Below are 26,359 nucleotides of genomic sequence, written 5' to 3'. Positions count from 1 at the left end.
CAAAGCCTTTGAATTTATTATGTGGTTTTAAGCAAAATTGACAACAATGCATGACATTCTGATAGGTACTTGTGTAGTTTCACGGCGCAAGCATGGCCGAGCGCTACTCCCGTGTTCTGCGCTTGGCAAACTTTTTAAAATAAACTAAATAAAGTCCATGCCAACGTGGATAGTTCATACCCCCACTATCCACATTGGCATGGAGTTGATTTTAGATAGCGTGGCGAGCACAGCGAGCCACCGAGCCCGTAGCGTCGGTGAGCGCAGCGAGCCCCGCAATGGGACTCCGACGCACGGCCATGCTGGCACCGTGAAACTACACAACTACCTTATGATATAACATCATTTGTTACATAACCCCATTTTGTTTCATCTATCTGTTATGAACTTACTCAAAATACAGAATAAAAAGACAGATACTGGGAATTACAACCAGCCTCCAGGACAAAAAAAAAAAAAAAAGGAAAAACAACAGTATTGTAGACTTGTTAGAATAAGAGAAACTGAAAAAAAAAAAACTACTACAGATTAGAGTACGATTATACAGTAATAAATACACACTGAACTTGTTTGCATGAGATACTGTATTTCCCTTTGCAGCCAGCTTCATTATATGTTCTTATTTGGCTAATAACCTCAAAGACCCATCACTGTGAGGAGGGGAAGAGAACAGCAGTTACACATTACCCCAGGTGATTGAGTGCAGACATTCCACACGTGACACCTGTCAGCTTTTACTATTGTTGATACTTCTGCATTAACAAACAAAGCAAAAAAAAAAAGGTCAGCTCTGCAGGAAAAGCAAGGCCAGCCTATGAGAGATGACTAATCAGGACAGTTCTCTGAAAACGCCTTTATCTTGAAATTTGGCTTCCCTCTGTCTTTCTCATGCCAGGAAAACAGCCCTTTAATGAACTCAAAGTACCACAGCTCCCTCCTGACGCTGCTGATACACCAGCTAATTGAGCTCTCTCATTGGCTGGGGATTATATTGAAGCAGATATTCCTGACACCCCAGCTATATATATATACCTTAGCAAAATGCAACCTTTTCCAACAGGAGAAATAGCTGCTAAACACTGGGGTTTAACACTGTGTGCACTATGGCAGCAAAAATCAAAGCACAGCAAATGTGGATGATGTTGAAGTCCAGGTGTATAAGTGTCCATCACAGCATCCCTAATGCATCTGTATGTGACATGAAAACCCAGGGCCTCCCTGCACAACCGTCCTGTCCACACTCCCTGTCCTCACTACCAGGACCCACCAACTGGCCACTTCTGGGAAGTCTTGTGGATATTTTAAGAAAAGGAGGACTGAAAAGACAACACCATGCACTGGTAAATAGCAATCACATCCCATGCAATGTTATCCTGAGCTTCCTCATAGCTTTGTATGTAAGAAAGAAGAGATGTCCCCTCTCAGACTGAAGAAGTTAACATACATACATACATACATACATACAAGTTAACATACATGCATACATCTACATAAGAATGCTTTCGTTTTTTAATAAAATATCCTGAGAGCAGAAAAAAATGTGTTTATTAACAGAAAGCAAATATGCAGTAACCCATAGCAACCACCATCCATTAGAACAAAACAAACTAGCAAAAGTTACACACAGCTGTTGCAAATTTAAATTTTGTTTGTAAACAACTAATTTGTGTTTTTCTCTTCTTTCTAAACGTTGTTCCGTGTAAATGTATATTGCATTTGTTCCCTATCAGTAAATTGATTCATTATATGGATTTTTGTTAATTGTCATTTGATCTTCTGAGTACAGATGTATCATTTAGTCTAGAACGCTGGAATATTTAGCTTTGAAAAGCCACATGGTGAGAGTGATCAGATCAGACTGCATTTGTCATAGGCAGAATAATCTATATCCTGATTCCATAAATATGAATGTAATGCAACATGAGCTGATGGATGGGATGTGATTTCAGGCAGGTTACCACAAGCGCTTTGGAAAGATTTTCCGCATGAAGCTGGGATCCTTTGATTCTGTGCACATCGGAGCACCGTGTCTTTTAGAAGCTCTGTACAGAGAGGAGAGCAATTATCCAAAGAGACTTGAGATCAAGCCATGGAAAGCTTACAGGGACTATCGGGATGAAGCTTACGGACTTCTTATACTGTAAGTAAATCTTTGTGTAGGATGCAGCACTGATGCATGCAGTATATTGTGCTGATTTGTTCCATTCAGAATCCTAGGGTGTTTGTGCCTTTTACGTTTTGCATGAGCAGTTTCAGACTGCTGGAACTATAATTTATATAAAGTACAGGTTCCCAAGCTCATACTTCAAGGCATTCTACCAGTCCAGGTTTAATGATATCCATGGATGCTCAGAAATAATTGAGGTACTAATTGAGTCATCTTTGCACAAGCCTACATCCTTGCACAAGCAGTTAGTTTGCTTTGAGGACCAAGTTTGCAAACCACAGCTGTGGAGAGGAGACTTGAAGAGCATTGTGAAGATACATAACAGTATATCCTGCATGTCATCTTAAAAATTTGCTACTGCAAAACAATGCAGTATCAAAGTACAAAAGAAATCCTGGGTCTATAAATCATTTTTCCATAATTCTTTTTATGCAACCTCATCATACTCATGTATATATCTATTCATTAAAGTAATATAATATATACCTGATGATGGCAGCGGCAGCATCTTAACAATATCGTTCTGAAGGGCCAAAATTAGAGATATCATTTAAAAATTGGCCAGTGTGTACGCCACTTAAGTGTTCATCAGAAGTAGGGATACTCTTGTGATAGTGCAGCTCACAGATATTACAGTGGTTTGTAACATATTTATAGTCACACAACAGCTAGCACCCAAGGTTCCGACTGACAGTTTCAGTAAAATCAACTCTATGAGAGATTTCCTATAAGGCCTCTCCAGGGGTTAAAGTGAGGGGGAACGGGGTGGAACTGAGTTCCCCCACTTCTAATGGTGAGGTGGAACATTTTGACCTCCACATTGTCCCTGCACAGTAATTCTCACAGAAAAGCATACTAGTTTGCAAGGGGGTGCCAAAAACCCTACCACTGGCCCTGTTTCTGCCTAATGGGGGAGGGGGGGGGGGGGGTAATTAGGTGGCAGAGAGTAATGAGTTCCCCCCTCTGCATGACCACTTTAAGCCCTTTTCACAGGTAATATTGACCCCAAATACTGTACCAGCTAGCTAAGTAAACTAATACATTTCATATGACTATGATCAGTGGCACTGTCACTCTTGGCAAAAACAATCTATAAAAAGCAATTGTTGAGACTGAAATGAAGGAATAATTCCACCTTTTCACTGACAACCCTTTCAGACATAAGCAAAAAACCTTTGCTTTTACCAAGCCATGGCGAGTTGATGCAGATTCTGCTTTTGTCTGTAAGGGTCAGATTCAGCTTGACAGTCCTGGGTCTGCGACCCTACAGTTGACCTGGGTTATTCCTGGGATTTGCAACCAGGGTCAGTGCCCTGGATTATAGATGAAAGGCATGATTCGGGTCTTGAGTTCATTGGGGGCACAGTAGCACTTGGAGAGTCCACTGCAAGACTGAAGACCTGGATCCAGTGTTAAGGGTGATAACCTGGGAATAACTCTGGTCCATCACTCATGTGTGAATAAGTGGTAAATGCGGATTGCAGGTTTTTAAGATTAGAAAGGCTTGAAAACTAATTTTAAATAAATGTAAATATCTCTATAGTATGTAACATCCTTTAAACAAATTATATATATTATGGGAGAAGACCCCATTGTTGCAACATGGTGTTGAATGTTTGTTCTAGCATCAAGGTACTTGCTGTCTGAAACAGAAAGATTTAATGTCTTGTCTCCATCTAGAGAAGGGCAAGATTGGCAGCGAGTGAGAAGCGCCTTTCAGCAGAAGCTAATGAAGCCAGCGGAAGTCGGGAAATTAGATACAAAAATCAATGAGGTAATTATATTTACATTCAGTAATGTACACTCTTTTCTCTGAGCTGTTTTTAGTATTAGCAGCAAGTTAACATGAGTAAATCATATATATAGGGGGAAATTTACTAAAGGAAATTTGTAAAAAAAATAGGTGTATTTGTATACAGAAATACACTTATTTTTGACATTTTCTATCCCGAAAATACGGTAATTCGTATTCGTATTGATGTGCTATCAATACGAATACGAATTGCCGTATTTTCGGGATGTAAATGTAAAAAATAAGTGTATTTCTGGATACAAATACACCTATTTTTTAAAAAAAAATTCCTTTAGTAAATTTCCCCCATACTGTAGAAGAGAACAATGAAAAGTTGAGGGCTTAGTATTGTGATTTACAAAGAGAAGCAATATTATTAGATATCTGTGTTATGCTGCCCATACAATCGGATGCGATGCGACATGGAAGTGCGATGTCCAATGCATCCGATCGCGTCTTATGCCTCCTTTCAGCACCTGATGTAGCATGCCATCTTGCATTGCATTGGGTGCTTGAGGAGGGCAGGCAAAGGGTGGCGGAGTAGCATACTTCTGTGAAGGAGCACTAGTGGGCTGCTGGCGGTCAGCGCGGCTGCAGAATTAAAAAAAAAAAAAAACATTTAAAACAGTGGGCAGCCCTCTGATTGACTGAGAGAGCTCAGACAATCAGTGGGTCGCCCAGTGTTTTTAAAACTTTTTTTTTTTTAATTCTGCCACCACAGCTGACCCCCAATGCCCGCTATCGCTCTTTCACAGCATTAAACTACCCATACGGACGCCGCCAGCGGTCCCTCCACTGATTGCATAGTGTGAGTTGCGGCTCTCGGAAATCAGCATAACCCATAACACACTATTAGGCCCGCTTCCCTGATTCCTGTTAAACTAGCCAATTGGAGTCTGGGGGGATGGCTTAACAGTGTGTAATAGCTTATGCTGATTCCTGGGTGCTGCAAGTCACCCCATGCACTCAGCACTAGCTACCCCCAGGGGATCGAAACAGAACAAATATTACATGCATGATAAATCATATGTAAGTATATATGTGTTTAACAATCCCCCATGCACTACATGGATGGCACTACAGCACATCATGCCTAACCCATATCCTACACAACGTAAAAGGCTTTGTTTTAGAGAGAGAGTTTGTTTTAGATGTTGTTCTGGAGAAAGCAGACAGAACGTTTTTAAATGTTCAGATTCTCTTTCCAGGTTATGTTGGATTTTGTGCAGAGAATCGACAGCGTCTGTAATAAGGATGGAAAAATCGAAGACCTGTATTGTGAACTGAATAAGTGGTCACTCGAGAGTGAGTTTTATTGATTCTTATCTAAGCATGCAATTCATTTCCCAGAAGCCTCTAAAGGAAATTATAAAATCAAAATACGCCAAAATTAACTTGAACTCTTCAGAATTTAATTTTCTATTGGTTATAGATCCTGATATTTATCGGCAAAGTTTGACAAGATTAGGAGTATCCGTCCAATCATTTTACCTGCATCAGTAGATTTTCAGGTTATGGCAGTCATCCATTTATACCGAGTCAGACAGATCTCTGTTCATAGATACATATGGAGATATGTTGCATATAGGGGGTTATTCTGAGTCACTCGGAAAGGCACAACCACTCTCGAATGGACAAAACCATATGCACTGCAGGTGGGGCTGATGTAAAATGTGCAGAGAGAGTTAGATTTGGGTGTTTTCTTGTTTTGTGCAGGGTAAATACTGGCTGCTTTATATTTACACTGTAATATACAGTAGATATCAGTTTGAAGTACACCCCCCACCCAAATCTAACTCTCTCTGCACATGTTACATCAGCCCCACCTGCAGTGCATATGGTTTTGTCCATTAGAGAGTGGTTGTGCCTTTCTGAGTGAATCAGAATAACCCCCATAGTGCATGGGCATCTTTGTATTTTGAGTTGTACGGAATCAGTTTTTCTGAGAGATTGGATGTTTCAGGGATGGCACAGAAACACCTTGACTCATAGGATTGTTATGGGGATGTATATATAGTTCTCTGCTATTCAAAGTCTGTGTCTGGTGTATTTATTACACCTATTTGGTGCAATTTCCATTAGTAATGATGATGGTCAGTGTGGTGTCACTAGAAAAGTGTCACCCTCTGTGGGCTGGTACCAAAATGCTGACTCCTTCTCAGGGACAGGAGCAAGGTGCTGCACTGTGACGTTATAGTGCAGCACTCGGCTCCTATCACAGTGTAGGAGCAAACACTGCAGCCAGATGAGTCTCTGGGGGCAGCTCAGCATCTCTGAGGTCAGGCCACACCCCCTTCCAACAAGACAATGCTCCTATTTGGCATACACACAGGGGGGTTTCCAGTGCACTGTGATATGGGTACAGCTTTCTGCTTCCAGATGTACAAATCCTAACTTTGGGGGTTATTCATACGTGACCAATGCAAAGCCTTGCAATGAGGTAATCAATGCCAAGCCAGAGTGAAATTCCACCCTGTACAAGCCCGGGAATTGCATAGAACAGCTTGCGAAATTTAGCTGAATTGGTGATTAGCTGCAAATCCATACGTAAATCGCTCACCATAGAATCATTTTTCCAGTGTGTACAGTCTGTGCGTAGCCCAGACTTACTCAGCAGCTGTGATAGAAACAGTCGGAACGGGGCCAGAGCTGACGTCACGTCTTCCCCTAAAGCGCCTGGGCACGTCTACCTTTTCCCTGACACTCCCAGAAAACGTCCGGTTACCATCAACAAATGCTGGCTTCCTGTCAATCAACTTGCATATGGCCAGCAATAGTGTAGTGATTAGCATTACTGCCTCTCAGCACTGTGGTCTTGGGTACATTTTAAAGTGCCGTGGAATACAGTACTATGTTGTTCGCTAAATGAATAGCTGCTATTACTTAGTGTAATGTAGTAAATCACGATTCCACAACTGACCACAACTTCAACCACTTTATTACATTTGAAAATATAATATATGCATGGAAAATGCAGTAATAAGCAAGGATTCCTACAAAATATTCTATACATAATACTTTTACATGCAGAGTTTACCTGATTTCCTGACAGATCTCAACTCCCCCTGCCACGGTACACTACCGGCCTCGGGCGGGACACGGGACTGTCCCCAAAAAATGGGACATTCCTGCGGAAAGCGAGACAGTCGGTATGCATTGTGCGTGGTGCACAAAAGCCGCACACACTGCACCCATTTTTTTTATACTTACCCGACAAAGGAAGCCTCGCGATTTTTCCAGATGATTTGCACATTCACAGTGCAGTCTGCATGCTCTAGTGCTCAGACTCTATTGCGCTGGTCGGCGCGGCGCTGCGGCCGGCAGAGAGGAGGGGGCCTGAACGGAAAAGGCTACACATGGGCCGCCTCCTCTCTTAATTTTCCCCTGCTCAGTACTGAGTACTTATATATGGCCATAATAATAATAAAAATAATAATAATAATAATAATAATCATCAATGTATGACCAGTCAGAGCATCCAGCAGTCTCTTCTGAGTGTCCTAGAATGGCGCGCTGCATCACACAAAAGATTAAGCCCTTCATGTAAAAAATGACTGTGCAGAAATATATATATATATATTAGCCTGATATTGGCCAGCACGATGTACTGTATAAGTGAAAATGAATTCTATTTCACTACAGCATTAACAGGTGTGTGTCTTGTAACCCTGCTCATATAATCATATTTACCTTTCAGGTATCTGTCTTGTCCTGTATGAGAAGAGATTTGGATTTTTACAGCCAAACCTTGGGGAAGAGGCCCTGGATTTTATCACAGCCATAAAAACCGTAAGTTGTGATTATAGTGGTGATAATAGGCTTCAGCCCTAGGCTGAACAGAAGATCATATATCCTGAGTCTCAGAAGTTCAGGCCGGAAACCTAGGAACCATGATGCACAATCTTATTGGTAACTAGAAGTGAATGGTGAATGTTGATATATTTGGTATAGATTTCCCCAATTACATCCCAATTTTTTTTCTTTACAAAAGTCTAGTAAATAATAGGGGTGAAAGGCCTTACAGCGATCTTTTCAGTTTCAAAATGCCCCAATATAATTGCACTAATAAGCTCTCCCAAACATTTTAGCATACTGAGTTAATTTCTATATTTTATAATGCCTTCCATTGTAATAGTATGTGTTAAATGCTAACCCTCATGGCCCCCAAAAACCAGAATGGGATTGTACTCAAGTGTACAATCTCGAGGGGTTGTAAAATGGATTGTGGGCAGATTGTATGCACCATTTTGGTCGAATGGTTGGTCCTCTAATCAGACATGTTGCACGTCTGATCATTCATGATTAGGACCAGATTGCATGTGCTTTTAAGTGTAAAATGATGTCAGTTGAACACACCCCGCCCAAATCTAAATCTGTCTGTTACATTTGCCCCACCTTCAATGCTACATGGTTTTGCCCAGTGTAGTGTTTTTTGCTTTGCTAACAAACCAGGCCCACAGTACCTCTGTCACCCTTATTTTAGAAATCAAATCTTTCCCCCAAGTTTGGACTTGATATTAGGCCCCATTGCACAGCTAACAGTTCCAAATCTGCATTTGTGTAGTTTAAACCCAGATGAATTCTGCAGTTGCAATTAAGGTGACAATACCTCAAAATGTCTGGGATTTCTATAAAATCCTGCAATTTTGGGATTAGATAGCGCATGCGCAGTCTCATGCCAGCCAGCGTCTAAGCACCCGCTCGGACGCAGCCTAGCTGTTCCCAACCTGGTATGCACCCTGTGCAGCATGACTAGGTCATAGGTCACACCTCCACCACTGGAACCCTCCGCATCCTGACGACTGCTCCCGGCAGCGTAACACCAGCCAACCTTCTCCCCCTGGCTGCTCTGCCGAAATGCTGCTGCCTGAGCCGCTCCCCTAAGTAATTTAATGTGGGGGACGGTTCTTATTAGGGATGCCAATCCTGGGATCCCAGTAATCCTGGGATTGAGCATTTTTCAATCCCGATTCCCGGGATTGGCATCTCTAGTTGCAATGGAAGAAATAATAATGCTCTGTAGTAAATATCAGTAGATCTGGGTACTTTGCAAAAAGTGTCACAGTTCCCTAAGGTTACCAGTTTGCTCATATACATTATGAAAAATATTGGGGTAAATTAACAAGATTCATTAATCTTATGAGAAAAGTGAATCAGCCTTCTTCTACAGTATATACTCTGTCTCACTGTAACTATACAGTATGTATGCAGACTGTACCTTCCACTGCTAAATCTGTCATTCTATTGTACAGATGATGAGTACATTTGGATTGATGATGGTGACACCAGTTGAAATGCATAAATGCTTGAACACCCGGATCTGGAAAGATCACACAAAGGCCTGGGACAGCATCTTCAGAACAGGTACCGCAACTAGCTAGTCCCGATGTGCCTATTGCTCCTGTTAGGGACTGATTCTGAAGGCAGTGCTGAAATTTTACAGTGTGGAATGATTTTCAGTAAACTGTGCATTTGCCAAGGTACTGTCTCAATGTCACTAACAGTGAGAATTTATTTTTAAAGTAGTTGACCGCAACCATCCGTGTACATTCTTTGTGAGCATAGGGCATTTCAGGGATCCTTTTATTGAAGGATATGCAACCGAAGCAGTATTTTTGTACACAGTTATTTGAATTTGCAATGCCACCTTTAGGCATCTCAATATATTTCCAGTTGGCTACAGCATTAGCATATTTTCACACAGTCATAGGAAAACACAGGGGGTGTTTACAGTTGCCCAGAAACCTCCCTCCTCTTGGTGAATGGCTCCAATTATGACAACAATAGCTATGGTACATAATATGTGACTGCCACATCATGCAATTTAAGGGGCACTTAAAAGCTGCTGCACATGGTCAGTGGTAGCAGTTTATTCTAACAAATCTGCTGTGTGTGTTGATCTGAGTCCTCAATTAGTGCACTAGACCAGAGAGTAGCTACTAGGGAGAAGAGACAGGAACCTTACCATGAGGTGGAAGTGGTTCTATTTTGTTTGTTTATTTGTTTATTTATTTATTATGGTATATTTATCATTTTCCTGACCACTTATTTATATTATTAAAATGTTGGATCTAAAGTGTATCTGGTGGATAAAACAACCAATGTGGACCTTAATTTCCAGGGTTATTGCTACTTACTAGGTTCTTCTAGCTATCCCCCAGACTCCCGCACTTGCTCCCTTGTTCCACAGAGAGGTACATTGTGGACTGCATGTAGAAACAACCCTATAGAAATCCTGCATTCGCCACTGACAGTAGCTGTGTACAGCTGCAAATGTACATCTGCGAATAAACCCCTTAGTTCCTTTGTACCCGCACATTGCAAAAACCCGGCGACCAGGTTTTAGTGCATGGGGAAATGTGGTAAAAACCCTGACAATGGAGGTTTTACCCCAACTTCCCTTTAGTGCATCACCCCCAGCTGTTCTCTTCCTAGTGCCGCTAAAAAAAATGAAATTGCTATGGATTACAGAACCTTGGATCTGTGCATCTTTGTTCATAAATCTTGCCCTATATGCATTTGTATGTTCCAGTGCTACAGTCATTTATAAACAATTTGGGCAATTGTGTCATTTTTATCATAATAAATGATTGCTGTCTTGCTATTGTTTTATTTTTAACTACAATACATATCTCTTCATGTACATTACAATATATTGTGAGTACTATTTATTTTGTGCAGGGCTTTTGTTTTTAACTGTTATCTGTCTCTCTTGCAGCAAAATGTCACATAGACAGAAGATTAATAAAGCTGTCCAATAAGGAGAACGAGGATTTTCTCTGCACCATCTACAAAGACAGCAAGTTATCCAAGAAAGAAATGTATGCTACAATCACAGAGATGCTGATAGGAGCAGTGGAAACAGTAAGAAGAATTGTCTTTTTCACCATGCAAAACTTATCCCAGAAAATCCCCTGGATCTAGTGTAATTCTCCAAAACAGATTTAACATTTATTAGGGGTGGGGGGGGAGTATAAATGCATGTGTGCAATACAAGTTCTTTTTTTTTCCCCACAGAATATATATACTCAGTGCTTGAAATGGTCATGCAGAGGTGGGGGAACTAATTTCTCTATGCCACCTAATTACCCCCCTCCCCCCCCATTAGGCAGAAACAGGGCCAGTGGTAGGGTTTTTGGCATCCCCCTGCAATCTAGTATGCTTTTCTGTGAGAATTACTGTGCAGAGCCAGTGTGGAGGATAAAATGTTCCACCACACCAACTCAGTTAAACCCCGTTTCCACTCACTTTAACTCCTATATATACTTATAGGGTTCTGCCATTACTGTCGCATTGGTCTTTTTTCTTAAAATACCATTGGTGGATTATATTAAAAATTGGAGAGAGATAAAGTAATAACCAATTTAAAAGCATCAGTCATTTATTTTTTAAACAGATACTTCATGCCAATTGGCTCCAAATTTTGATCACATTTCAAAATGCAAGAAGTTTAAAAATGCAGGCAAATCTTTAAAAATTACCTTTTTTTGGAGGTTTAGCCATGTACTGGATATGCACCAAGCCCCAGAATGCAATAGATTTCAAGGCTTGGATGCAATGGCAACACCATCTTGCCATGTCGCCTATGCGCTTCTATAGCACTGTCCCTCTGATAGAGATTCTAATCTGATTGTTCCCAGCACCCCCTGTGCCACGTGTATCACTCAACGCATAGACAGATAAGAATCCAGGTGTTATCCCCAGTAGCTCTAGCATTGCTCCTGCGGTAAGAGCTGTCCTTTCATTATCTTCATGTATATGGCATTAAGAAATTTAGAGAGTGGCAGGATGCTTGATGTATCCCACCCTTTGTGCATATACCATAGTCTGTTGTAAAATGATGTGTTGTAAAAGCAGGCCCATCTTTACATGTAGACACAGGCCATACACATCTAGGGGCCTCTGTGCATGGGGTGGGTAGGGTGAGACAATCAGTGGGACAAGACTGCCTTCTCTATCTGCCTTCAGGCCTGGAGCCACACAATTAATGGCTGCAAGGATTCTGATTGGTGGATGGCTGGAGTCATCCACCAATCAGAGTACTGACAACCATTTACTGTATGGAAGCATGTGGAGAGATAGAGCATGGTATTATTTTATTATTATTTTTTAATTGGTTCCCATTAATGAGGGAATAGGGGCCCCAGAGCATTGCATGTTAATAAGATAGTTCTGTCTAAAACAAATTTATTTTTCCCAAGAATGTTTGGTCCTTCATTTGCAGCAAATAAATTAAAAATGAAAAAAATATTAAGTAATGGTAGTAAAATTATAAATCTGACAACTTTCTAAAGTCAGACCAAAGGAATCTAGTTATTTAGGAATGAATAAAACCTTGACAGTATTTAGCTAAAGCACTCCATTCATGCATACAAACAGTACCCACTGTTTTTTACATTAAGTCACATCCATGGAAAAATAAATTGACATTTTTATATAAAATTTAGGGCTGTAATTGACATACTTACGTACTGTACAAACATTTGCAGCGCATCTCCTCTCCGTGTGGTATAATTTAGACGTGGATTCAGAGTAATCCCAGTTTGTGAAGAGTAAACAGAACTATTGGCAAGGTCAAATAATTATATTAACCGGAACCTACAGCGAAGGTTAGAAAAGCAAACATGTTTGCAATATATATCTGTTGCAACTAGTTTGACACGGCTCATTCTGCAGTCCTGTCTCATCATGTTATTTCTCTGTCTACACTACAGGTTGCCATTCGTTTACCTGACTAAGCTGAAACTGCACTCTAGTGTAACTTGCTTTATCAAGTAAAGTAAGCATGTATAAACTAATACATGCACACAAAATGCAGAACAAAAATCATCATTATCAAACCTTGTGGTATTGCAGTAATATGACTGAAACCACAGTGCTACTTCTTTGTAAAACTGATGAATCTAATGATTTTCTAGGCCCCATACTCACTACATCAGGCATGGCCAAACGGTGGCCCTGCAGCTGTGAAACTACACATCCCAGCATACCTTGCTATAGTTTTAGCATTCTCTAATAGCAAAACTGTGGCAAGGCATGATGGGACTGGTAGTTTTACAACAGCTGGAGGGCCATAGTTTGGACATGCCTGCACTAGATGATTCGCTCCACCATCTTAACAATATCGTCAGTTCTTACACACTGAAAGATATTGCTAACAATATCATTCGGTCATGTCACCCAGCACCCTATGGAACATGTAGTCAACATTAAGCTGCATGTTCAGATGCAGAACATGCATCATGAACAATACATAGTTAATGATATTGTTATCTTTCATATCATTAACCCTATATTGTCTAAGGCGTATGGGGCTTTAGTGCACTTCCATATATTTCTATGCAGTCTGTGGGTATTATGAATGCAGTGCATTATCCTTAACGCACCAATTCAAAAACAAGAAGCCTGCCAAGGACTATTATATGGGTAAGCATGTTGAATGTTGCATCAAAAAGGCAAGGGCTGCAAACTTCTACTGGTGAGAACAGCTGGACAGACCAATCAGTTATTTTATGAGAGCTGGTAATTGGCTTAAATTTTTAATGGAAACATTTTTTCACAATCAGATGAATTAAACAAGAAAACAAATGCATACTACTATCACACCAAAGTTATAACCCAGATTATTGTTGCGGCAACATGGCTTCAGGTTTGGTGTGAATGGGTCTACCTGAGTTGTGTTAACCAGACAACAGCACTGGTGGCTTCTAGAGTCGAACCCGACACCAACCCTGGTGGCCTGCAGTGTGAATGGTGTGACATCTCTAAGCACCGGCAAAGGGAAGACCCAGCAATAACCTGGGTCCAGCCTGTGGTAAGAGAGAGCATTGAAAGGCACAGCTATGTGCCTGAAGTGACATAACCCTAGCTTGTTTACTGACACACTACATGATAGCAGGGCAACAAAGGGTTACCGTTTTTTGAAGAGAGGAAACATAGCTGTGGTATAAGTTTAGGATTGTTTGAATTAGATGGGGTGGATATTTTCTGTGGGCTGGTAGAGAACTAGCTGGAATTGCTCATCCTTTTTTTCCTTATATTGTTGACCCCCGTGTGCGTTTTTTATTTATTTTTCCTACATTTTTATTATTGTTATGTCTTTTGAGGTGTCTGGTTTCAGAACAGTTTATTGGTTTCATTAGTTTGTGATTATTCCATGGGGCACAGCTCCTTTTAGGAAGGTGGCTTAGGCATGGATAGCAGGTTTTTGTTTAGAGGCACCATTAGAACAGGTGGGCCCCTGTCACCTCAAGTTAAAGATTTATTTTTTGATTAGGACCCAGTAAGGGCAGGGTGAGTGGCTCTGCTCTTGAGTGTTACTTCTGTGGCTAGGAAAGTGGCAGTTGGCCCTTCTGTGAATTTTTTCCCTTTTGAGGGTGAACCTTAGGTGTGGCCCACTCTCAGCTAGTGACACAACTGGTGTATAGCCTGATAATGTGCCTAACTCTTATTATTCTAGTGAGCATTTTGCCATGTTTAAATTGAGGTGGGGGTGATATTCAAAGGAAAATAAATAAACAACTTTTAATACTGCCTTTGATTTACCACATTAGCAGAACAGTTTATCATGCACACTAATTAAGGAATGTGTTAATGGTGAACTTTAAGGCAGAACATGATCACAACAGCAGCAGCAGCAGCAGCAGAGTGATGGACTTTGTCTTCTGTGTGTTAATACATATATTACTATATAATAATTTTATTCTCATTGTTTCTATAAAGTTCCTTTTTATTATCTTCCAGACAGCCAACAGCTTACTGTGGGCCATATTTAATATCTCCCGTAATCCGGTCATTCAAAAGAAACTTTATGAAGAAATTAGCAGCGTGTTGTCACCTGACCAAGTACCAAGTGCTAAAGACATCCGCAATATGCCATACTTAAAGGCATGCTTAAAGGAATCAATGAGGTAAATATTGTTTGCTGGTGTTTGAGACAAACTTTCCAACAGCTTCTAACAAACTAACAATAAGCAATTTGTAGGATTGGGCTTATTAGCTTCTTTTGCTAATACTGTATATTGTATAAGTATAGACAATAGACAGCCATTTTGGCCTATAAACATATACATGCCGATGCCATTTTGCTATCTGAAATTTGCATATTAATATTTTTTAGATTATTACTATTCTGGCATCTGTATGAATGACTTTCTGAAGCTCTGAAGTGCCAAAGAGATTTCTGAAATAAACAAACCACTATTGCTGCTTAATTGCCCCAGATCCAGACTTGTTAAGAAGTCAGTAGTGTTAGAAGTGTATATGGCTTTAATGATCAACTGCATTTATGTTTTGTTTGTAGGCTAAGCCCATCTGTTCCATTCACAACTCGCACTCTGGATAAAGAGACTGTCCTAGGGGAATATGTGCTTCCTAGCGGAGTGAGTATATACATTGAACTGGTATTTATTGTACAACAGCCATTCTAAAACCCAAGAAACCCAATAAACATACAGTAGATATTGAGGTGACTCCATGTAAATTTGGGAGCAGTGAGAGTTGAGGAAGATCCACCCTGATGGTGATAGTTTAAAACTTAGAAATCCACAGAAAATACATTTTTAATACTTTCTACATAGCTCAAAGTATTGGGAAAATGGCGTCAATCGTGTCCTGAAGTTTTTTTTTTTTTTTTTTTTCAAATTGCATATATTTATTAAAGGTATTTCTAAAAAAATACAGAAAGCAAAAAACAGAAAACCAATAAAAAGAGTATGAGCCACAACGGCCATATGTCACACTAGACATGTAGTTCAGATCCCAAGTATAACACAGGGATAAGTGTAGAGCAGTGAATATACAACAAATTAACAATGAAGATATCTAGAACAAAATGAAGCACCCAAGCATACGCACCCATGGAACACACAATGTCTCTAGATCGTTGGGGTGTTCCGTGTACAAAACATGTCGAGGGGTTTGCAAAAAGGGATCAAATTTGATCATATTTCAGGAGGCATCTCCATTTGTTATACATAAAAGGTCCATTGGCGACTAGAAAACTAACAAGGCTCAACCAGAAATGCAGGAGCTTGGGGAGCCATCCACCGTCTAGCTGCGCAAACTATTGCATCATGACTATAAAGAGCAGAAAGACATGTCCCAAGATCCTGTGCGAGTCCTGGTCTCCATTATACAATTAATAACCAAAATGTAGCCAACGTGGGGTAGGACAATGGCAACAAAGCAAAGCCCAGTGTGAATGCATAGATCATGGTGTACCAACCCAATCCTTAAAATAAGTTGAGAGGCCAAATAATATAGCTGCATATCAGAAAGAGTAAGGCCATCCCCAAGCATACACAAGGTTTTAAAACTAACACTAGCCCACCTAGCACTCCATATAATAGATGGAGGAAAAATGCAAAGTGGGCGATAAAAACAAAAACATGCATAAAGCAGTTACTGCACCTTCCCTGTAAAAGCTTACATATGCCCCAAACACAGAAATGCATTGTGTCCTGCTTGTATTTGTTATGGGCTGACTTGCTGTAATCTGAAATAGTGACAACAGTCAACTGCTGAAAATAAGGAATCCTTCATTAGATTACGTTTACGTTTTACTCATCTCCGATTCCTCCGTTTACGGGAAACATGTACCTTTTTAATGGCCAAAGAAATAGCATAAACCTCCTCTTCTATCTGATAAGGTTGTCTGTGTACTCATTTCCTGACATCACACAGTGCTGAGTAAATACTGTCAGAATCTGTTCCCACATCATAGTCCTGGCTGGATTTCTGGTGGACTGGGCCAGCAGCAGCTGTGCAAGGAAGTCTTACGCAACAGTCTGTTTAGTTAAAGGGGAAAATTCTGGTTTCCAGGGTGAATTTAACTTAAAAACTCATGGATGACTTTAAGTAGCTGCCAAAACTGATAACATCAACTCATTTCTTTAGCCAATGTTATTGCTATGACCACACCCACAATCCCTGAAACATCTTATTTGCTTCTGGTCGCTTAGAGGTTCTTAAAATATTATTTGTGATCCTACCTAGACTTGGATTTATAGAACAACAATGACGTTTGTTGTGTTCAGCTGTTAAAGGGATAGTTTTACCAATACATACAATGGGCCAGATGCACTAAGCTTCAAAAGTGATAAAATGTAGAGTGATAAACAACCAACCAATCAGCTCCTGCCTGAAATTTTTCAAACACAGCCTGTGACATGGCAGGTAGGAGCTGATTGGCTGGCTGTTTATCACTCTCCATTTTATCACTTTTGAAGCTTAGCGCATCTGGCCCTATATGTTTTGTTTAACATATTTACTTTTTTCCTTTACCCCACTTCATAAATGACACAAACTTTAGTCCCAAGCCTATTATTATTTCATGCTATAGGTACTTGTCAGTAATGCAGCTAACACACTAGCTAATATTGGCAGCGACTCCTTGTCGGCTCCCGGGCAAACAATATTAAGCACTGAGTGATATCGGCGAACGATATTGTTCAGTGACACCACCTGGACCAGCTGAACATGCAGATCTGTGGCTATATAGCCAAAAGGGACCATCATGTTTAGCAGACGGGTACCCGATAACAGTGTGCGGGATCGTGCATCGATAACTATACAGAGTGTACACACTAGACAAGAATGTAAAAGATACTTTCACTCAGAAGGTCCATTTTGAGCATCATAGTTTTCTTTCTCATGTAATGTGTATGGGGCTTAAGGACAAAATGTTATATTATTGTACATCAAGTTCAGTATTTGACTATAAGTGGAAGTAAAGTGGTAATGTTCTGTCACCTCATCCAGACAGTACTGACCATCAACAGCCATGTTCTGGGGTCCAATGAGGAATGCTTTGATGAATGGACTCAATTCCGTCCTGAGAGATGGCTGCAAGACAAGAACACCATTAATCCATTTGCTTACGTTCCATTTGGCATCGGGAAAAGGATGTGCATCGGGCGACGTTTAGCTGAACTCCAACTGCAAATCAGTATATGTTGGGTGAGTGTAATGATAGGAAAATAGAGAATTTCTCCTGTTTGAAATTGCAAATACAAACAGAGCCATTACAGACATTCAGGGAGTTGCTCAAGGGATGCAAAAAATAACATTGTGGGTTATTAAGATCTGCTTGCAATGACCATTTTTTAGTAAATGACCATGCTGCACTGCGGGTGGGGTATAAGTCACATATGCAGAGATAGATAGATTTGGGTGGGGGGTGCTCAAAGTGAAATCTAAGTTGCAGTGTATAAATAAAGCAGCCATTATTTATCCTGCACAAAAACAAAATAACACCCAAATCTCTACGCATGTTACATCTGCCCCACCTGCAGCATGATTTTGTCCATTTGCTAACTTCAGTTCTGAATAACCCCCATTGACACACACCTAAACCAGTGGCTCTCAACCTTGGTCCTCCAGTACCCCCAACAGTGCATGTTTTCCATGTCTCCACACAATTACAAGTGAAATAATTAGCTCCACCTGTGGATCTTTTAAATGGTGTCAGTGAGTAATGAGTGCACCTGTGCACCTGCTGGGTGACCTGGAAAACATGAACTGTTGGGGGTACTTGAAGATCGAGGTTGAGGTCCACTGACCTAAAAGATACATCTCCAGTAGCCCTTCACAGCGACTGAGCGGCCCATTTGGTAAGTTATACACAGCTGCTCGATATTTTGGGCCAGACATCACAAGTGGACATGCATTTACATTGTCCTGCCTAGCTGTGATGTCACTGTGGGCAGCCCCTGTAACCCCCTAATGTGCTGGTGGCCTGCATACACGTGCAGATGAAGTGATGGGGGAAATTTACTAAAATAAATTTGCAAAAAAATAGGTGTATTTGTATTTAGAAATACACTTATTTTTGACATTTACAATCCCGAAAATACGGCAATTCGTATTTGTATTGATAGCACATCAATACGAATAGGAATTGCCATATTTTCGGGATAGTAAATGTCAAAAATAAGTGTATTTCTAAATACAAATACACCTATTTTTTTACAAATTTCCTTTAGTAAATTTCCCCCGATATGTCTACAAGATATCCTCGCCAACTGTGTAGCAGGGCCGACCTTCTGTGTGTGTGGATCACGTCATTCAGACATAATGGGGCAGATGTATTAAGCCTTAACAAGAGATAAATGCAAGTGTGATAAGGAGAGATAAACGTCCAGCCAAACAGCTCCTTTTTTACTGACTTTTTTCAAACACAGCCTGTAACATGGCAGGATGTGATTGGCTGGACGTTTATCTCTCTTTGGGCGAGATTCTCTATTACAGAAATGCGGTAAAAACCCCGTTATCCTGCTTTAGCATACTGTATTTGAAAATTGCTGCTGCATCCTAATGCCCACTGTGGCCACAAGAAAGCACAAAGCTGCATAGTGATACACATGGTGTGCGGCGAAGGTGCGTCCGAAAATGTTGGGGGTGTGACCTAGTGGGAAGGGGGCATGGCCTATACTCGCAATGTTCTGCAAGGCCACGCCCCCGGTTTCGCCACTGTGGGGCATAAATAGACGATGTCTGCATGCACACAGCGTCTATTCATGGATGACAGGGGGGACTCCCAACTGCCCTCCCCCACCGAGGGGCACTTCAGGCCCCGGGACATTCCCACAGAAAAGTGGGACAGTTGGGCGGCATTATAGTTATGATATAGATCCATTTGGGAGCCATCAGGAAGATTTTACATTCCACTTTTAATGTATATGTCCCGGGTGTGGATTAGTTGGTCACCAGCAAGTTGTTACTCATTAGGTCGACACCATTAGGTCGACATGCATTTAGGTCAACATATGTCTAGGTCGACATGCAGGAAGATCGACACGAGTCTTGGTCGACATGGGTTAGATTGACAGGGTCATAAGGTCGACAGGGTCATTATGTCGACATGGGCAGTCAAAAGGTCGACATGGGGTTTTTCACTATTTTTTTACCCAAATGCTGACACAGTCAACATGGACAAAGGTTAAAGTGCACCGCATCACCTCTCTATTTTATTTTCCCACCACACCCTAGTGGATGGTAGGGCATGAAATACCGCCTGTCAGAACATGTTGGCTCATAAAACAGTGAAAAACCCTATGTGGGACCTTTTGACTCTCGACCTAACCCATGTCGACCTACTGACCCTGTCGACCTAACCCATGTCAACCTAGACTCACGTCGACCTTCCTACATGTTGACCTAGACAATGGTTGACCTAAATGCATTTCAACCTATTGGTGTCGACCTAATGACTGTCTAACAAATTGCTGGTGACCCAATGAGCATTTCCCTATGTCCCTATGCAACATTCCTATTCAGCCCACAAGCATACCACCATACCTCCCAACTTCTGTGTTGGGGGAAATAGGGACACTCGCGCGGCTTCAAAAAGGGGGCGGGCATATGCAAATGAGGGTGCGGCTTATGCTAATTAGCCGCAACCTCATTTTCATAAAATAATAGACGCTGTGCGCATGCGCACAGCGTCTATTCTATTAGATTGGGGTGTCTCCCAACTGCCACCCCCCGCAGCGGGACAATGACTGCCGCGGGTGGGACAGCGGGACAGGACCCAAAAATCGGGACTGTCCCGCTGTAATCGTGACAGTTGGGAGGTATGTACCAGTGCATCATATAGTCACTTTATCTTATGCACAGCACAACTAGATAGCAGCAACTGGAAATGCTAGGCCTGATTCATACCTGCTCACCAGGTCAGCTGAGAAAGGAGGAGCGGGTACTAATTACCCGGGCCCGGGCTTCCTGGAGGGGCCCCGCAGGGGCCCTGGTCTGACCCCTCCCTTCCCCCTCCGTCCCTTCCGGGTAGCAACAGCAGCACATACTTCTACAGCATGTGCTGTGCTCACAGCAGGCTCATCATGAGTGTCTCACTGACAGCGTGAGAGGTCATGCTCAGCCTGCTGTCAGCACAGCACATGTTGTAGGTTTGTGCTGCTGCTGAGATTACAGTTTTTAGAGTTTTCTTTCACCCTCCTCTAAACATTTTGGGGGCGTGGCCTAAGTGCGGGAGGTGCAGGCTCTGAGTAGTCCTGAACTTACTCGGCTGCCATTTTAAACAGGCTGATCATGGCAGAAGCTGATGTCACATGCTATCCCATAAATCCCTTGACACGCCTTCATTTTTCCTAGGCATGTCAGCATTTTTTCTGGCACTCCCATGAAACGGTTGGTTACCACCCCCAAACTTCCTGTCAATGACCTTACGAACGGCTAGCAATCACAAAAAGTAGCAGGATTTCCTCGCTGTAAGGCGTTGTGCACATGCATTGCGGCCTAGATGCAGTTGCAGTCTATGAATGATTGCATGGTCAGTATGTTCAACACTAATGGGGGTATTCAATTGGTGCCGATTTTTCACCATTTTGTAGGCTGAATTTGAATACTGCCCCAGAAAAGCACGTGGATCTGCAAATTTCGCCTGTTTTATTAATCGTTTCATCCTTGTCCTTTTGCCCCCAAAAAAAGACAAAAAGGCATAGTGAAAAACAAGTAAAATATTGGGAAAACACTCACAACCAAATACAATACTGGCAAAATAGTCCAGTTTTTTATCCGCCTAGGTGAAAAAATGGGACTAATTGAATAGTTCTGTAAATCTCTTTACAATGTGACCTCTACAAGTGCTGTTTATTTTTTTTTAATACCTTAGAAATTCCTAGCTGTGATGTCACATAAAGTCATTTTACACAAAATTACACACAACACAAAAGGACATAATAGGTTTCCTAGAATCTGTCAAATGCTAATTGCTCATGTTTCCTAAGAGACCATGCAATGCCTGTAATCGCTCCGTCTCCAGTACAGTGAGGTTCTAAGAATTTCTAGTACTTTTTAAACTGTAATGAAATAAATGTAATATATGATTTCTTTTATGCTGCTGTGTAAATGTTATGGTCATTTTGTTTTGTAATTTCCCCTTTTATAGCTGGTTAGGAGGTACAATATTGTAGCCACTGATAATGAGCCCGTGGAGACTATTCATTCTGGAACACTGATGCCCAGTAGAGAATTACCGGTGGCCTTTCTCAGACGGTAGACAGAGGTGAGTCTGAATAGTACAACCTGCTATTTAGTTTAAAGCTGAGTACACATTAGCCAATTCCAGTTAATAATATGTACAAAGTATATTGGCTATTGTGTACACACTAAATCATTATCGATGCTCACTGCCACAAGTCATTTTCGACCCAATCTGTTGTGTGTACATGCAGTAAAATCCTGACTAAATGCTTCTGGATGTGGCCGCTGATGTGTATGAACGTTATCATTTGTCCAGTAGTTTCAGGCAGTGCAAGGGAAATTGTTAGCGATATCATATCTGTTGCACTGTTCTCCTATGTGTACCCCGCTTTAGACCTAGCATTGCAAGTACATTGCATTAGAGGCCATATTGCATAGGTTGGATATGCATCCTCTTTGGTAAATGTTCCGGCTGACGGGACAAACCATATGACCCGGGAATGGCAGGGGGAGCATGAAAGTATCCAACAGTACACACAAAGGGTAGCCCTGTGGGCTCACTTAATTCGCCATGCTTCAGGCCCGGTGTCTCACTCCATTCGCCAACTGGTTACTAAAGGCAACTGATGGTGGCATTGATAGTGAAATTGGTGTTCCAATGACCTTGCCATCGCGGGTCACATGGTATTTTCCATTGGTCAAGTGTTCCATACTACATTTACAGCCTAGGACAGTGATGCCTAACCTTTACACTCCAGCTGTTGTTGAACTACACATCCCACCACACCCTACTACAGTTTTACTATTTGGCCATGCTAAAACTGATGCAGGGCATGCTGGGATGTATAGTTGGAGCTGGAGTGTCAAGGTTAGCCATCACTGGCCTAGGAACTAGCTGCTATGGTTTCCATAGTGATACAGCATTACTGCCCTGAAGTACTGGGAACTAGGGATCAATTTAGAACACTGTGCTTGCTACCTGCATTAAATAAGTATGATCTCACAATGGTAATGCATACCTCCCAACAGTCCCGATTTTATCGGGACAGTCCCGATTGTCAGGGCCTGTCCCGATGTCCCACCCGCGGGCAGCAGTGTCCCGCGGTGTGGGGGGGCTGTTGGGAGTCCCCCCTGTCGGCTGCTAAGCAGCGGGGAATAAACGCTGTGCGCATGCACACAGCGTCTATTCCCGCAGCCAGGGGGCTGGGGGCATGGCTAGAGGCTCACAGAGCCTCTGGGTCATGCCCCCATAGCGGCAAAATGGGGGCGTGGCCTCGCGGGGGAGCCGCGAGTATAGGCCACGCCCCCGAAATTAGGCCACGCCCCCAAAATTTCCAACGCGCCTCCGGCGCGCGGGAGATGCGTCCCGAGTAGCCGGAGACAAATGTTGGGAGGTATGGTAATGTGATAGATTGGGAAGCCTTATCCAGTGAGAGTCCCTTTACATATAAAGTGTTTGCGGGGTGGAATTTTTATTTCTTGTTAAAATCCATGTCTTGAATTCGTAGATGTTGTATAAAAGGCAATTTTCCTGTTCCCAAGAGAATACAGGAAAGCTTCTGTGCTTTGTTTTCGTAATTAAAACCTGTCACAGAAAATGACACTTATGATTCATCCCGCTGTGTTATAAAATCTATCAGATCAACTGAGTTCATCTACTTCCTGGAAAAAAACATTTGCATCAAAGTCCTCCGTGAACTTGCGGAGGTTGTGCAGTGTAAATACATTCTCATTGCAAGCAACACATTAGTCCTTTATTATGCTGATGATTTTTATCATAAAACCGAGCAATAGAAAACATATTATAATTATTTACATATCTAGTTTAAGTGGCGCTGCCTACCCTTGGAAAGAGGTTGTTTCATGCAGGTGATAAATTGATTTTGTGGCGATAAATAAATATATCTGTGCTGCAATACAAATTCTGAGTAAAGATCCTAAATCATAAAACATGGATAGAATTATTTTACATAAGCTAAATATTTTAGGTACTTGTGTACTATCACGGCGCCCATCGCATCGCAGACCATATCGCCCACGAGGGGGCGGCGGTACGCGTCCTATGACCTTTTCATACCCCCACTATCCACGTCGGCGTGGAGTTGATTTTATAAAGTTCACAGGTATCCGCGTCCACTCGCGGGTTTCACAGGTGTCCGCGTATGCTCGCCACGCTTTGGGCTCGGTGGCTCGATGCGCTCGCCACACTTTATAAAATCAACTCCACGCCGACGTGGATAGTGGGGGTATGAAAAGGTCGTAGGACGCGTACCGCCGCCGCTCGCCAAGCTTCGGGTTCACGTTTATACTTGGGGGGTGGCGTGGGCGTGCATTTAAGCATTGTAAGCACCCAGGTGCTTATACAATTTAATATCGTATATGGGTCAAAATCGCATCGCATGCCATCGGGTGTATGGCATGCGATGTGATAAAAAATTGGGCGACTAATTATCATGGGCGCCGTGCTAGTACACAAGTACCATATTTTATATAATCGAATTTATGCATACACCATGCAAACATTCTCATCAGTCCCTGTCCCAGTGGAGCTTACAATCTATATTCCCTACCACATGTACACAGACATTCTAGGGTTACTTTTTTGTTGGGAGCCAAGTAACCTACCAGTATATTTTTGGATTGTGTGAGGAAACCGGAGTACCCAGAGGAAACCCACACAGATACATGGAGAATATACAAACCAATGACATCACCGCTATGAGGCAGTAATGCTAACCATTACACCATCCCATATTCTATATAATAAAACACTGCTCCTAATTTCTATGGTGGGAATTCAAGTGTTTAGCGCAAGTTTGTCCTGTTCGGGTGCGCAAAGCTGCTGGTGCTAACATTAGTATTATGACGGGCTGGTTATTAGTTACAAAATACAATGTGCATTCTATTCAATGAAACATTTAGTGTTTGTTTAATTGCTAGTATCATTAAATGCTTTTATGTAGCAATCTATTTCATTACTACTACAGATGGATGACATAGGCTCTCTCCCTCTTTGTACACAGTGTCTCCCTGAATGATGACCAATTCCAGTTCCTGCTGCTGCTAAACTCCATGGCACGGATGACATTTACCGACAGGGCAGTTAACAAGCCTTGAACCAGTGAGATAAGAGAAGCCAATGTTTACATTATATCCTGAAATAAAAGTGCTGAGGTCTGCAAAAGTCAGGACTATGACGAGCAGAGTGGACCATGCTCGGAGACCTAGGCCATGTTGTTCGGAGTGTTTGTGAAATGTGTGTGTGGTGTATTTTGCAAAAAGTAGGTCAAGGCTATTATGAAGATACAGCAGTACAACTGATAAGAGGGCCAAAAGAACAAGAACATGCAAATAGCACACATTCTTTAAAGATTCATCACAACAAATGATCGCACATGCCTGGAGAGAACTTTTTATGCCAATGGGAAAAATATACTCTGTGTATAAGAATCAAATTCATTAGCATGGCATACTGTTTGCATTGCAGAGACTATTCCAGTGGAACAGTGCCCCCCAGAAGCCAACTTGTTATGTAAAATGTATAAATGCCGTTAAATGATATACCTGGGTGTACCCACAATGCACCTGAGACTACCAATCGGCAAAGAAAGCTCTAAAACATCTATTGTTAAAACGTGAACAACTGCTGTACACTGTAGCTGGGTTAAAACCAAAACTGGAATATAGGTGTACTACAGTTTATTTCTGATTATGAACACTTGCTTTGGAAGAGACCGACATACTAGAGCTGGGGTAGCCAAATCTAGTCCTCGAGAGCTACCAACAGTGCATGTTTTGCAGATCTCCTCACAGAATCACAAGTGAGCTAATTAGCTCCATCTGTGTATCTTTTAAAATGTGTCAGTGATTAATGAGTGCAGCTGTGCAGCAGCTAGGTTGTCTGGAAAATGTGAACTGTTGGTAGCTCTCGAGGGCTAGGGTTGGCTACCACTGTACTAGAGTGTCTTCAGATGACACGGCCCAATAAATGCTTCATGCTTCAATGTCGTCACTGGGGACTTGTGAAATGATAGGCCGTATTCTTGGCAATATTTGTCCAGCCCACAAAATAACAACCGCTATTCGTTCAGCTGTGATATAGACAATATTGAGCTCAGGGTCTGATTAAAGGTTCCAGGTGCCCCCCCCCCCATATTGTAAACAATGTGCCAGTAATGAAGGTGACAAGGTGCTGATCTGCGTTTTCTTTACCCATACTGGATGAGGTGATGAAGATGGTTTCTGATGCATCTCTTACATGTACATACTGTAAGTTCAGTTCCTACTGCCAAGATGAACATTTTTTTTTAGTATTTTTTACCTTAATGTTGAATAATGTGTTTTCATGCTGCACTGTACATAATGTTAGCTTGACTTTGTCTCTTGTAAATAAAGAACTTTTAACATCAAACATTCTTTTTTGCATAATTGCTCCAAGTACAGAGGATTACTGTGGAGGT

The 26,359-nt window shown here is 41.7% G+C and overlaps 1 protein-coding gene across 1 annotated transcript; it reads left to right on the top strand.

The window, feature by feature from the left end:
• The first annotated feature begins 1,065 nt into the window (after window positions 1–1,065).
• On the top strand, window positions 1,066–26,310 carry CYP24A1 (cytochrome P450 family 24 subfamily A member 1). Its single transcript, XM_083146524.1, has 12 exons — window positions 1,066–1,340; window positions 1,950–2,140; window positions 3,848–3,941; window positions 5,168–5,264; window positions 7,657–7,748; window positions 9,212–9,323; window positions 10,678–10,823; window positions 14,703–14,869; window positions 15,262–15,340; window positions 17,721–17,918; window positions 21,865–21,981; window positions 24,923–26,310. Exons 1-11 carry the CDS (start codon window positions 1,104–1,106, stop codon window positions 21,973–21,975), a joined length of 1,524 nt encoding a protein of 507 aa, XP_083002650.1. The 5' UTR covers window positions 1,066–1,103; the 3' UTR covers window positions 21,976–21,981; window positions 24,923–26,310.
• The last annotated feature ends 49 nt before the right edge of the window (window positions 26,311–26,359 follow it).

The sequence above is a fragment of the Crinia signifera genome, chromosome 6 (genome assembly GCF_055691185.1).
Source record: "Crinia signifera chromosome 6, ASM5569118v1, whole genome shotgun sequence".
Lineage (NCBI taxonomy): Eukaryota > Metazoa > Chordata > Amphibia > Anura > Myobatrachidae > Crinia > Crinia signifera.
Note: the sequence above shows the minus strand (reverse complement) of the source record. Positions and strands in the feature narration are given on the sequence as shown.